Source organism: Pelophylax lessonae, assembly GCF_965119305.1.
Source record: "Pelophylax lessonae genome assembly, chromosome: 1".
Classification (NCBI taxonomy): Eukaryota; Metazoa; Chordata; class Amphibia; order Anura; family Ranidae; genus Pelophylax; species Pelophylax lessonae.
In genome coordinates this window covers 559,985,509-559,999,839 of record NC_138768.1, presented here as the reverse complement: position 1 = coordinate 559,999,839, position 14,331 = coordinate 559,985,509, and the positions used below count along the sequence as shown (strand labels likewise).

General features: G+C 40.5%; 1 protein-coding gene across 1 annotated transcript in view; it reads left to right on the top strand.

Annotated features, from left to right (window-relative positions):
* IFI30 (IFI30 lysosomal thiol reductase) overlaps window positions 1-13,784 on the top strand; it is a 38,687-nt gene extending 24,903 nt beyond the window's left edge. The window contains exons 4-7 of the mRNA XM_082260806.1: window positions 1,394-1,489; window positions 7,074-7,226; window positions 9,835-9,903; window positions 13,604-13,784. Of these exons, the coding sequence (XP_082116932.1) occupies window positions 1,394-1,489; window positions 7,074-7,226; window positions 9,835-9,903; window positions 13,604-13,675 (390 nt within the window). The 3' untranslated portion in view covers window positions 13,676-13,784. The remainder of the gene's footprint in view (window positions 1-1,393; window positions 1,490-7,073; window positions 7,227-9,834; window positions 9,904-13,603) is intronic.
* The last annotated feature ends 547 nt before the right edge of the window (window positions 13,785-14,331 follow it).

Sequence of the window (14,331 nt, the reverse complement as noted above, 5' to 3'; positions counted from 1 at the left end):
TTCAAACAATCACCCTGTCGGATTTTTGCCACTCGATAAGCACTGCCAGCTATAGCCTGCAGCACCGAAAAGTGTATTCTGATAGCTGTCAGAATACAATGACCCAGTGGGGAGGATTCTCCCATTCAGGTTGAATATGTGGATGGGGGGGGGGGGGGGATCAAGAATTTTTATTTTTTGCTCAACCTGCTGGTTGAATGAAAAAAAATGACTCATCTGTGGGCTGCCTTAGACAGTTGTCCCAGGAACGGGTGTCCCCATTGAAAGACTTGAAATACAAATTGGCCTAAAATTAGAATTTTATCTTTCTTTTTTTGGGGGGGGGGGGGATTTTATATAGCTGAATGTGAAAAATATTGGTTTTTTTTCAGAGTTGTCACTCTTTTATAAAAATCGCACAGCTGATCAAATACCACCAAAAGAAAACTCTATTTGTGGGAAAAAAAGGACATTCATTTCTTTTTGGGTACAGCATCCCACGACTGTGCAATTGTCCGTTAAAGTAACACAGTGCCGAATCACAAAAAATGGCCTGGTCATTAAGGGGATAAAACCTTCCAGGGCTGAAGTGGTTAAAAACTGTCTTCCCTACCCTATCTGAAACTAAAATGAAAGGTTTGCCTAGAGATACACTGTAATTGATAACCATTTCCAAAAACCTAATATGTGACAAACTAATCAGGTTTAAAAAACGTATATAAACATGATTAGTTGTATCAAGTAATAAATACATAGTTGTTCTGCAGAACTTGGCAATACCAAGAAAAAATTAAGAATTGGAATTTCCTGCATGCAATTATATTCACTGGAAAGTTCATTTTAAATCAGATAGAATACTATAATATAGAAAGAAAAATTGTCCCAGATGGTGAGTGACCCATGATTGCCATCATCCCATAAGACATTAGAAAATTAGAAATACACATTTATTGTTCTCCTCTAAATGGGGGATTTTTAAGGCAATCAGAAACAGAGAAAAGAAACAAAGATATATAAAAAAATATAAAATGTTTATTGGGAATTGATTAAAAAAGCCAGTAATCCAAACATTAAAAAATTACAAAACCTCGTCCTAATCCCATGGTTAAAAAATGGAAGAAACCAAAGTCGACTTTGGTTTCTTCCATTTTTGACCATGGAATTAGGACGAGGTTTTGTAATTTTTTAATGTTTGGATTACTGGCTTTTTTAATCAATTCCCAATAAACATTTATATTTTTTTATATATCTTTGTTTCTTTTCTCTGTTTCTGATTGCCTTAAAAATCCCCCATTTAGAGGAGAACAATAAATGTGTATTTCAAATATTATAATATAAACCTTTTTTTTCACCTGCTGAAGTCATTGCCACTAATGAATATGTTTTGTAGTGACATTTTCCTTTATATGCCTAGGCATGTCTTATTCACCTCCTGCCGGATATCGCTAGCTACTTTCCTGTCATTGACTGCATGGAAATGTCCCCCAACGTCACCGGAGCTCTAGAGCCAGTAAGTCAGTGATGTTTAAGGTGATGTAACATATTCAGATAAATACAAAGTTTTGGGATGGCCAACCCAGAGCCTGGACCTGAATCCAATTTGATTTGAAGTGCATTTGTAAGGAAGAGTGGGCAAAGATTCCCAAGACAAGATGTGCTATGTTGATTTACTTCCAAAAACTGAATGCTGGCATAAAATCAAAAGGTGCTTCAACATAGTAGTTTAAGGGTATGCATATTTATGCAACCAAGTTATTATAAGTTTTTATTTTTCCCTCTTTAAAGATTTGCACAGAATATAAGTCACATTAAAAGTTTAAAAAAAAATACAGAAGTAAGTGATTTTTCTTGGTCTGATTTTTTTACAGCTCAAAAACCTGGAATGTTCACAAGGGTGTGTAGACGTTTTATATCCACTGTAGGTTTTTGGCAGAATATACATCTAGAATTTCAAAAATGCAATATGGAAGTTGTCGGTAACAACCCATGCAATCCATACATACAAAGAAACCAAAACAGAAATTAGTGCCTGATCAGTGCCGGATCGCATTTGTGAGGTCCGGTACTGATGTTGAATGCGAAGGCCTTGTTAACAGTCTTCGCTCTAATTCCGCCTAAAGGTATTCAATCGGTTTGCAGGCCAGTCAAGTTCCTCCACCCCAAACTCGCTCATTCATGTTTTTATGGACCTTGCTTTGTGCACTGGTGCGTAGTCATGTTGGAACAGGAAGGGGCCATCCCCAGACTGTTCCTACAAAGTGGGGAGCTAACAATTGGCCAAAATGTCTTGGTATGCTGACGTTTTAGGAATTTCTCTTCACTGGAACTAAGGGGCAAAGCCCAACCCCTGAAAAACACCCCCACACCATAATCCCCTCTCCACCAAATGATTTGGACCAGTGCACAAAGTAAGGTCCATAAAGACATCCTGACCTCCACCGGATAGAACGCCTTTGGGATGAATTGGAGCAGAGACTGCAAGCCAGGCCTTCTCGTCCACATCAGTGCCTGATCTCACAAATGCGCTTCTGGTAGAATGGTCAAACATTCCCATAGACACACTCCTAAACTGTTAGACAGCCTTCCCAGAAGAGTTGAAGCTGTTATAGCTGCAAAGGGTGGGCCAACTCAATATTGAACCCTACGGACTAAGATCGGGATGCCATTAAAGTTCATGTGCGTGTAAAGACAGGCATCCCATTACTTTTAGTAATTTTGTGTATGTGTATATATATATATATATCTATATATATATATCTATATATATATATATATATATATATATATATAGATATATATAGATATATATATATATATATATATATATATATATAGATATATATAGATATATATATAGATATATAGATATATAATGTACACCCACACAAAATATATATTTTTTATTTATTATTTATTTTATTTATTTCAGGTTCTTACATAGCGCTGTCAATTTACACAGCCCTTTTACATATACATTGCACATTCACATCAGTCCCTGCCCTCAAGGAGCTTACAATCTTAGGTGCCCAACTCACATTCATACATACATAGTAGGGCCAATTTTATACAGGATCCAATTAACCTACCAGCATGTCTTTTGATTTATATAGCTATACAGTATATATATTATACAGTATTTTTCAGTGTATAGTCATATGGCATTTCAAAGCATTTTTTGTTTACAGATCAGAATGCAGGTGTATTGTTTCCATAGGGGACATGCACATAGGTATGTTAACATGCTCCGTGTTCAGATCTCTAACCAAAGTTTGAAAAATCCCACCTTATTGAAAAAAAAAAAAAAAAGAAGAATCTGCACCTGAAAACATACATTTTATGTGCCTATGCATGTAAGCGCATGTATGCGCGCATACATAGATGCAAAAACAGCATTCTTGGATTGAGAACAGAGTAGAAGGATAAGGAACTAGTCTACACATCTTTATGCATTTAAACGCATATAATTGCAAGCATTTTACTGATCATTTACTCTTGATCTTTACTTTTGTGCCAGATAAACTATGCATATATGATCAGTAAAATTCTTACGGCCATGTGCATGTAGCTTTAAGGTGAATAATAAGTGATAAAGGTTTACCTTTCACTAGAGAATGCTACTTGTGTAATCAATAGCCTAAGTCTTAAAGTGGAATTCCAGGCTATTCCAAACAATGCCTAAACCTAATAATAAACACAAATTTAAGCAGCGCTAGCACTCTAAAATAATGACAAGATAAATAGCACAGTGTTCTCTTCAAAGGAAATAAATATGTGACACTCTAATATTGATATGTGGATGTTAAAAAAAATCCTCATAATAAATAGTGTTATAAAATTAGATATCCGCTGTAAACCACCAATAATAAATAACAATCTAATGGTGATAAGAAATAAAGTGCTGAAAAATTGTGAAAAAGTCCATAAATAAATAATTAGAACCAAGTGAAAATATATAGTCCTTATAGTGATCCAAAAATAAGGTGCTCCAGTGCTGGTAAACAATATAGTGCTCCAAAGTGAAAGGTGCCCCTCTCGGTCCCCCACTCACCAACTCGCCAATATTTGGAAGCCTTAGTAATATTGCACATAAGCCCTTGGCACCAGGATTTTTAAGGAAGGTTCTCCATACGCCTTTCACTAGATATATATGGGTCCGCTTGCACATCCACCATTGAAATAGAAGAAAAGGCCGTACATAGTGAAGTATGTATATATGGTTTTAATCAAGCTTCATAGCCAAAAACATACTTACAAAATGAAAAAGGATATAGGCATATACAGCAACACGCCTCGTGGTTACGCCGCTCGGCGTGCGTTCCACGGGCAGGAAGTGACCAACTGGAAGTGACGTGCCGCTCCGTGCGTGGCAGGAAATACGTCAACGCGTTTCGCCGTAAGTTCCGGCGTTTTCAAATGCCTAAACCTTCTCTCACCCCCTTTCCAAATCCTATTCGAATTACTCTGTAGAAGGAAATGCTTATACTTACCTGTTCCTCAGGATGCTTCGGTCTGGTGGTCATGTGATCAGCTCCAGTGCAGGCTTCAGAGAGAGGAGGGACAGCCGACAACAGATGCCCCCATAAAAAGCCTATGGGTGACATCACTGCACAGGCATTGCAGCCGTTGTTGGTGACCTCTCCTCTCCCCTGAAGCCAGCTGCCAGGTAGACCATGTGACCGGACCAGATCACCCTCAATATAGGTAAGTGAATGCATCTTCCTTCTTAAGGGTAGTTGGAATAGAAGAATAGGAGTTAGAAGGGATTGGGGGGGGGGGTGCAAGTTTAAACATAGTTAGAAATAACTTGGAATTCCATGTTAAACAGAATGTTGCTGACGAGGCATATCAATGCTCAGATTGACTAATTCTGCCAAAAGTGCATGTGATCACTTGACTAAGCGTTGAAGATGTGAACATGATGTCATTATCTCAGCTTCAGCAAATCACAGGAAGACTTGTATTGATTGATAAATATACAATGCTTCCTTTAAATGGCAGCAGACAGGAAGCTCCTGTGCTGCTGCTTGAACACAGCACTGCATGCTATATGTAGCTGATGCTACATACAGTATGATACAGTGCTCACAACAGCAGCATCACTTAGTAAAGGAAATAATTCATTTAGGCTTTAATGCAGGGATCTCCAAACTTTCTAAACAAAGGGCCAGTTTACTGTGCTTCAGACTTTAGGCGGGTCAGAGTGTGGCAAGTGGGAGTAAAGTATATCCCAGCATCAGTGGGAATAGACTATGTTCCATCTTGAGTATTAGGGGAACTAGTAGTGCCAGTGGGACTATTGGTGTCAGTGGGAAATATAGTGCCCAATCATTGGTGTCAGTGGAAGTAATAGTGCCCCATCATTTGTGTCAGTGAAACGAATAGTGCCCCATTATTGGTGTCAGTGGTAGAAATAGTGCCCCATCATTGGTGTCTGTGGGAGGAATAGTGCCCCATCATTGGTGTCAGTGGAAATAATAGTGCCCCATAATTGGTGTCAGTGGTAGGAATAATGCCCCATCATTGGTGTCTGTGGGAGGAATAGTGCCCCATAATTGGTGTCTGTGGGAGGAATAGTGCCCCATCATTGGTGTCAGTGGAAATAATAGTGCCCCATCATTGGTGTCAGTGGTAGGAATAATGCCCCATCATTGGTGTCTGTGGGAGGAATAGTGCCCCATCATTGGTGTCTGTGGGAGGAATAGTGCCCCATCATTGGTGTCAGTGGTAGGAATAGTGCCCCATCATTGGTGTCAGTGGGAGGAATAGTGCCCCATCATTGGTGTCTGTGGGAGGAATAGTGCCCAATCATTGGTGTCAGTGGTAGGAATAGTGCCCCATCATTGGTGTCTGGGAGAGGAATAGTGTCCCATCATTGGTGCCAGTGGAAAGAATAGTGCCCGATCGTTGGTGTCTGTGGGAGGAATAGTGCCCCATCATTGGTGTCTGTGGGAGGAATAGTGCCCCATCATTGGTGTCTGTGGGAGGAATAGTGCCCCATCATTGGTGTCTGTGGGAGGAATAGTGCCCCATCATTGGTGTCAGCGGTAGGAATAGTGCCCCATCATTGGATTGGTGCCAGTGGAAAGAATAGTACCCGATCATTGGTGTCTGTGGGAGGAATAGTGCCCCATCATTGGTGTCTGTGAGAGGAATAGTGTCCCATCATTGGTGCCAGTGGAAAGAATAGTAACGGATCGTTGGTGTCTGTGGGAGGAATAGTGCCCCATCATTGGTGTCTGTGGGAGGAATAGTGCCCCATCATTGGTGTCTGTGGGAGGAATAGTGCCCCATCATTGGTGTCTGTGGGAGGAATAGTGCCCCATCATTGGTGTCTGTGGGAGGAATAGTGCCCCATCATTGGTGTCAGCGGTAGGAATAGTGCCCCATCATTGGATTGGTGCCAGTGGAAAGAATAGTACCCGATCATTGGTGTCTGTGGGAGGAATAGTGCCCCATCATTGGTGTCTGTGGGAGGAATAGTGCCCCATCATTGTTGTCTGTGGGAGGAATAGTACCCCATCATTGGTGTCTGTGGGAGGAATAGTGCCCCATCATTGGTGTCTGTGGGAGGAATAGTGCCCCATCATTGGTGTCTGTGGGAGGAATAGTGCCTCGGTCATTGGTATCAGTGCAGAAATTATTGCCCTATTGTGGTGTCAGTGTAAGGAATAGTGCCTTAAGGGCCAGCTAAAAGCAAGGAAAGGGCCACATTCGGCCCCTGGAAACAGTTTGGAGACCACTGCTTTATGTATATCTGTTTTAAGACAAACACTGATCAATATAGAAAATTATACTATTTTTAATTTTTTAGATCTTTTTGTTTATAGATTATGTACAAAATAAAATATGTTTTATTTTACTAAAGTATTTACCAAATGATACCAAATGAAAGCCTAATTTGTCCCCCACATAACGTATGTGTTATTTTGTTATCTTAACCAGTGACGAAACATTGCCGAATAAACAGGCCCATAACAAAATGTAGAAATTCCTTAAGAGGCATAAAAGTACAAGTGCTGAAGTGGTTAAGGTTAGTAATGTGAATATAATCTATGTTCAAATAATTTTAATGTTTTTTGTTCATTCTTCTGCAGTGCCTCCAAGCTCATGAGCCAGACCTCCCAGTGAAAACAGTCCTAGACTGTGTGAATGGGGACCTAGGTAATAAACTTATGCACGCTAATGCCCAGCGAACCCAGGCACTTGACCCTCCGCACCAATATGTGCCATGGATAGTCATCAATGGAGTGAGTACATTCTTTAAAATAAACCCATGTTGCCATCTTGTTTGTATTGAATATTGTTTGCATGATAGAAAGCAGGATAGATTTGTGGTGCGCACTGTTTTTGGCCTTAAACAGAAAGAGAAGAAATATGAGAGGAACAAGCTACCTAATGCTACTTTTTTTTTCTCTGATCTCTCCTCCTTGCAGATAGAAAGTAGTATGCACAGCTAATCTGTCTATGTATAGAGATCTGCTTCTTTGTATTTAAAGCTGAACCCAGGAATAAGCAAATATTGTCTAAATACAAAAGGTGTATGTATTCTTACTTGAATCTTGGTGTGCTTTGTGTATGTATTCCTGATCTGTGCAGTAATCCAATGTGAAAAAACCTCTGTGCAGAAGATTCCTGTAATACAGACCAGTCATTGCTGCTCTCTCTCCTTGTGCAGGGTGACTGGTCTTGTATCCGCCCCCTCCTGTAGTTTTATGCAGGCAGCCTGTAGTGGATGGGCCCTCACATAGCTCTGCTATCTGCACAGGCTATGTACAGCAAAGTGATGATATCACTGCTACTTTAACAAGGTAGTAAGTGGGTTTTCAAGGTCATCTGGTGCTCACAATGTGTATCATATCCTTTGTGGCAATAAAATAATATATTTAAATGAAAAAGTTCAGCTTTAGGAACGCATAAACAAAAAAGTTATGTACCAGAAACAGGTAAGTAGTTCCTTCTTCCTACTGATCTTTGGCCTTGGCATCACTTCCTACTGTCCTCTGAACTCTGCCTCACTTCCTACTGATCTCCAAGCTCTCTTTAACTTCCTACTGATCTCTGACCTTGGTGTCACTTCCTACTGACCTCTGAACTCTGCCTCACTTCCTACTGTTCTCCATGCTCTTTGTCACTCCCTACTGATCTCTGACCTTGGTAACACTTCCTTCTGATCTCTGAACTCTGCCTCACTTCCTTCTGATCTCTGCGTCACTTACTCTTGACCTGGGAACTTTGCTTCACTTACTAATGGTCCTAGCGCCACTTCTTACCTCTCTCTGTGTCACTTCCTACTGATCTCCAAGCTCTGTGTCACCTTCTACTGATCTCTTACTTGCAACACTTCCTTCTGATCTCTGAATGCTGCCTCACTTCCTACTGATCCCTAAACTCTGCGTCACTTACTCTTGACCTGGGAACTCTGCTTCACTTATTTCTGACCCTTGACCTCTACTTCACTTAATACTGATTTCTGAACTCTGCCTCACTTCCTACTGATTTCTAAACTCTGTGTCACTTTCTTCTGATCCCTGGCCTTCACATAATTTCCTACTGATCTCTGAACTCTACCTTACATCCCACTGACCTCTGTCTCACTTCCTGCTGATCTCTGAACCTTGCATCACTTCCTACTGAAATCTACATCACTTCATACTGAGTTTTGAACTCTGCCTCACTTCCTACTGATCTCTGAACTCTGCATCACTTCCTACTGATTCCTGACATCTGCTTCACTTACTACTGATCCGTGAACTCTTCATCACCTACTACTGATTATTGAGCTCTGTGTCACTTCCTACTGATCTATGAACTATGCCTTGCTTCCTACTGATCTTTGCATCACTTGCTACTGATCTCTGACCTTGGCATCACTTCCTACTGGTGTCTGAACTCTCTGTCACTTATTATCTCTGAACTCTGCATCACTAATTACTGATCTCTGAACTCTGCCTCACTTCCTTCTGATCTCTGAACTCTGCCTTGGTCCTTCTGATCCCTGCATCCCTTACTACTGATACCTGACCTCTGCGTCACTTACTGTTGACACACTACTGATCTCTGAACTGTGTGTTATTTACTACTGACCTGTAAACTCTGCATCACTTCTTACTGATCCCTGAACTCTGCGTCACTTCCTACTGATCTCTGAACTCTGTGTCACTTCCTACTGATCTCTGCGCTACTTCCTACTGATCTCTGAACTCTGTGTCACTTCCTACTGATCCCTGAACTCTGCGTCACTTCCTACTGATCTCTGAACTCTGTGTCACTTCCTACTGATCTCTGAACTCTGTGTCACTTCCTACTGATCTCTGAACTCTGTGCCACTTCCTACTGATTTCTGAACTCTGTGCCACTTCCTACTGATCTCTGAACTCTGTGTCACTTCCTACTGATCTCTGAACTCTGTGCCACTTCCTACTGATCTCTAAACTCTGCGTCACTTACTACTGAAATGTGAACTTTGTCACTTACGACTGATCTTTGCTTCCCTTTTAACTACGGACAATATGCAGCGCAAACAAAAACACACCCATTTTTTGCTGCACATGTCGCACTTTCTTTATCTTGTTAAGGAGGGCCCAACTTATGATCCTGTACACAGGCCCACTGCTTGCAAAATACACCCCTGCCTTTAGGCCTCATTTATAGTAGCATTTGGGAGGATGGTAAAACCACACGGTTATTTTGAATGGCTGATCACCAAGTCTACTTCAGAGGTGAAACACAGAACACAATGCAGAAATACAGCATGTGCAGTTGCCCTGTATGAAAAGTCATATTTTGTCAAAATAATTATAAAGGGTGCATTATCATGTCAAGTGGAACCCCAATGTTACTTTTTTTTTTTTTCAGAAACATGATGATACTCTGGAGGCTCGAGCTCAGAGTGCATTATTTAATCTTGTCTGTGAACTTTACAAAGTAAGTACTGTATGTACCAAAGTCACTTTATTTATACATTAGGCCTGATTCATTTGACATAGTGGGGTTAGGTTCCCAATGTGTTGGTAATAACACTTCATAATTTACTTAGACTTTGTTAAAGTATTTTTAAGGACTGGTGAAGACACTGTTCTTTTCCATTGCTTTACTGGTTGGTTGATCTTCTAAAGGGGGACCTTCAGTTTTTTCAAAGAAACGGTTTGACACCACCAAGTATATTCAGTCAGTTCAATAGGACAATGTAAAAAACTAAGGAAACTGCGCTAGGGCTCTAGACCTGATGAAGCAAATAGCAGCTAGCACAATACCATAATACATTGTATAACAATTATCATAAAAGTGCAGTGCTAAAATTACATGAAATAAATACATGTGTTGTAAATTAAACAAAAGTGCACAAATCATTATGCATTACCATAAAATCAAATCAAAGTCTATATTAAGTAGAAACAATGAGGGAGGCCATATTTGAAGAAAACCAACTTATGGATAGCAATCTTCCAATCGTGGGGAAAGAAGGGATGTAGATTCCCAAACACCACCAAATTTCTCCGGTTGTAAAACCACACAACACTTAGGGACCCATCAGGAGCACCTGATGATGTCACTTCTGACGAAACACGTTAAAAGGAGCTGAAATACACTCCGCTACGTATGCGCAATTTTCACTGTGGCCATCTTGCTTCCTGGAATAGGAGCTGTTTTGTGATAGAAAATGCCTGTTTACAACTATTTTAACGTAAGTGCATTCACCATATTAAACCACTATCCTTTGGAGATTGCCTCTTCTTTTTTTCATGATGCCATTTCCACACTAAGTATGTGTGCTTAGAAACTTTTGATAACATTATAACATCATGGTTTGGCATGTGGTTCAGAATAAAGCAGGCCATTGTGGAGTAACACATAAGTGTTGATTGACCGCTCTTCATTGGGGGTCACATATGTTAAGGTAAGCCCCCCCATCTTTTCTGTTCACCAAGATGTTGTGTGGTTTTACAACCGGAGAAATTTGGTGGTGTTTGGGAATCTACATCTATCCACATGTATTTTTTATTTTATGTCATTTTAGCGCTGCAGTTATGTTTTTGAGTTCGATAGGATAGGCTGAGAAAAGAGGAGAATGAACACATTTTGATCTTTTTTTTTTTTTTTTTTCTTTAGCCCCATACTTCATATGTTCAAATGTGCAAATTCATTAGTCAGATAACCCTTCAACTTACTTCATTCTCCACATTTTCAGACAATTGCATTGCCACAGCCAAACATTCCTAAAAACAACAAAAAAACAAAGAAAAGATGTCTGGGATTTAAAAAAGACAGTTCTATCTTATTCCCTAATATTTGATGTTTTAAAAGAGAAATATGGCCAAAGATTTTTTGGCCATACTTCTCTTCTGGGTCACAAGAGGGCAATTACTTGTGCTCTCCTGTGACCCACAATCAGCCAACAGCGGGCAAAGACCGTTGTCAGCTGATGTCACAGAGCTGTTCCAGGCTCTTGAGGCATCCTGACCATATTGTCAGGATCTATTTAAATGCCTGGATTGGTAGTTGGCTCAACTTCTTAGTGTGCTGCTGAGAGGCTCAGCCAGCTGCTCCCATCCAACCCTAACAGTAACTAACTAAGTCACTGCTTTCTGCTCCGGGAAGACTGTGGTCATGTGATCGCTCAATTCTCAGGCTTAGAGCCAGCAGGGGACAGATGCAGATTCCGTCTGATGCAGCAGCATTGAGATGAGTATGTATGTTTATATTTTTAAAAACCCCATACCTATTTTAGCAGAGGTATAGTATATGCATTATTTTTTAATGTGTTTGCATATAGCATTTTCTGTTTTCTGTAATGTGTAACTTTGGGAAAGGTTAATGGTCGGTTTTTGCTTTCTGTCATCTTATAGACTCAAGTTAAAGTGTTTATCACCAGCACACCAAAGATCTTCAAAATAGTGTCCAAAAATGTATTAAAGCAATCACATCACAGCAGTGTATTGCAATGTTTTAGGGCTATGCAGGACCCCTTCATTAGACAATCCCGATGAAGGGGTCCTGCATGGCCCTGAAATGTTGCACTTTACTGCTGTGATGTGATCGCTCTAATAAATCTTTATACTATATTAAGTGTGACACTATATGACACTATATTGAGTGTGCTGGTGATATATGCTTTGACTTGTGTTGGTACTGGTTTCGAACTGATAGTTGCTAAAGCACCCACGTGCTTTGAGCCATCTCCAGGAGCAGGTGAGATGGGAATATTCTATTTATTTTATCTTACAGACTCAAAAAAAAAACACCCCTAGAGACTATTGAACAAAGGTGCATTGATCCTTGTAGTTAGACAGATATACATGCAGGAATCCAGCAAAGTACACATATTCTGCTGTGTTGCCATCAATATAATGAAATGAGTGCTGTAAAATTGGTACTCACTGACCTAATCCTTATTTTTAGGAATGGCACCCGCATACTTGCCAACTGTCCCATTTTTGCCGGGACAGTCCCGGCAAATAGGAGCCTGTCCTGGGTAATTTACATTGTCCCGGTAAGCGCCCATTAATCAGGCTGCCTGTAAATGCCCGTTACGGGCAGTCGGTGCCTGTAAAAAAAAAAAAAAGATTGTGGGCCGACATTGTAACTGCGCATGCGCCACTCTGATGCCTGCCGGGCTCGGAAAAGCTTGTACAAGCTCGGGCGGGTGCATGCGCAGTTATGTAATGGCGCTTTTAAATCAAAGGCATTCCTTCTCGGCAGCGCCTTGCCGGCACCAGCCGCCACTGCAGAGCAGAGAAGGACCCCTGGAGAGTAAAGACACATTCATAGACATGAAGGTAGGTAGGATGAAAGCAACAATCTTATGTGCAAAAATATCTGGTAACATGACATGTGAATAAAGTGTCAAATGTGCTCAGGTGTGACCATACAAAAAATGTAATATGTAAATATAAATAAAGTGCAAGTTGTAAATAAGTACGATAAGACCCCATTCACACTGGGGCGATGCTACTTGCCGGGGCGACCTCACACCTCACAGGTCGAACCCTTTTTTCTAAGTCGGAGCGACTTGTGTCGCTCCTATTAGAACGGGTCCGCAGCTTCTCTATGGCAGGCGACCTGTCAGGCGACCAGGTCGCCTGACAGGTCGCCCCAGTGTGAACGGGGTCTAAAACCTAATTATACCAGATAGTATAATTAGGTTTTATCATACTTATTTACACCTTGCACTTTATTTATATGTACATTTTGACACTTTAGAATTTCAGGGAATTGTGATGAGAATTTTAAACTTCAGGCAGAAGTAGTACAGCTGGATGGGAGAATTATTCCAACTCTGCTACTTTGGCCTTAAGTTTGAAATTCCCTTTTCAATTTCCTGTAATTCTCTCTTTATTGAGTAGACCCTATAATCTGATGATAAGTAGGTGGAGATTAATTATGCGGAGTGGGCGGAGCTTTAGGGAAGTGGGTGTGGTAAATCATTGATAGCTGTGCTGCAAAGTGTCCCTGGGAATTTTTTTCAAATATTGGCAACTATGGCACCCATTGTGATTCCCTAATAATATGATGTTACATGGGGTTTGTACATGAGAGAGCACTCAACAGTCGTGTACTCAAACACAAACTGTTCCAAAGGCACCATCTGAGAAATAAACTCATTGGGAATATTCTTTTACTACAGGGACCGAAACCAGATGCTTGTACAGGAAAAGATGTGACACCCTTGAAAAGGGAATCTGTATGTTTAAACTAAAACAGCAACTATTGTGAAGAAAAACGTTCAAGATGCTAAATGAGCTAATGATAACAATTCTTTCTTAACATGATTTTTCTAATAATAAAGTTGAAATTTTAAATAAAAATTTTGGTGCTAATGACTTGATTCGGTAAAGTGTATGATGATCATTTATTTTACACATGGAAACATTTTGGAGAATTAAGGTAGTCTGAAACAGGCCTTTGATTGGGCATTGCTAAAGGGACGATACTGTACAGTCTGCCATGCACAGAAATCTGGGGAGCAGCAATACCTCTGAGTGAGGCATTTGAAGCGTTCTGCTGTTGGGAAAGTGTTGGGGATGGATTCGATGATCCAAACCTTGAGGCCCAAAGATGACTTCTGGTGATGTTTAAGAAAATGTCGGGGAATGCTGTGCTGGTATTTGCAAACTGAAATGTAAGTGACTACTTTTTTTTGAATAAAATATTATATTGAATACTACACTATGAGCCTCCCTACTACTCTTTCCATCTCTATGCTTATACCCTACCACTAACGAGTGTAAGAGTGGCGAATAGAGGAATCTCCAACACAGCCCCCACCTCGCTCTCTACTGAGGGACACAGCGGACCCCCCTCTAAGGATATCTCAAACCCTAGGACAACAACCCTTGGTGTATCATCCTGAGT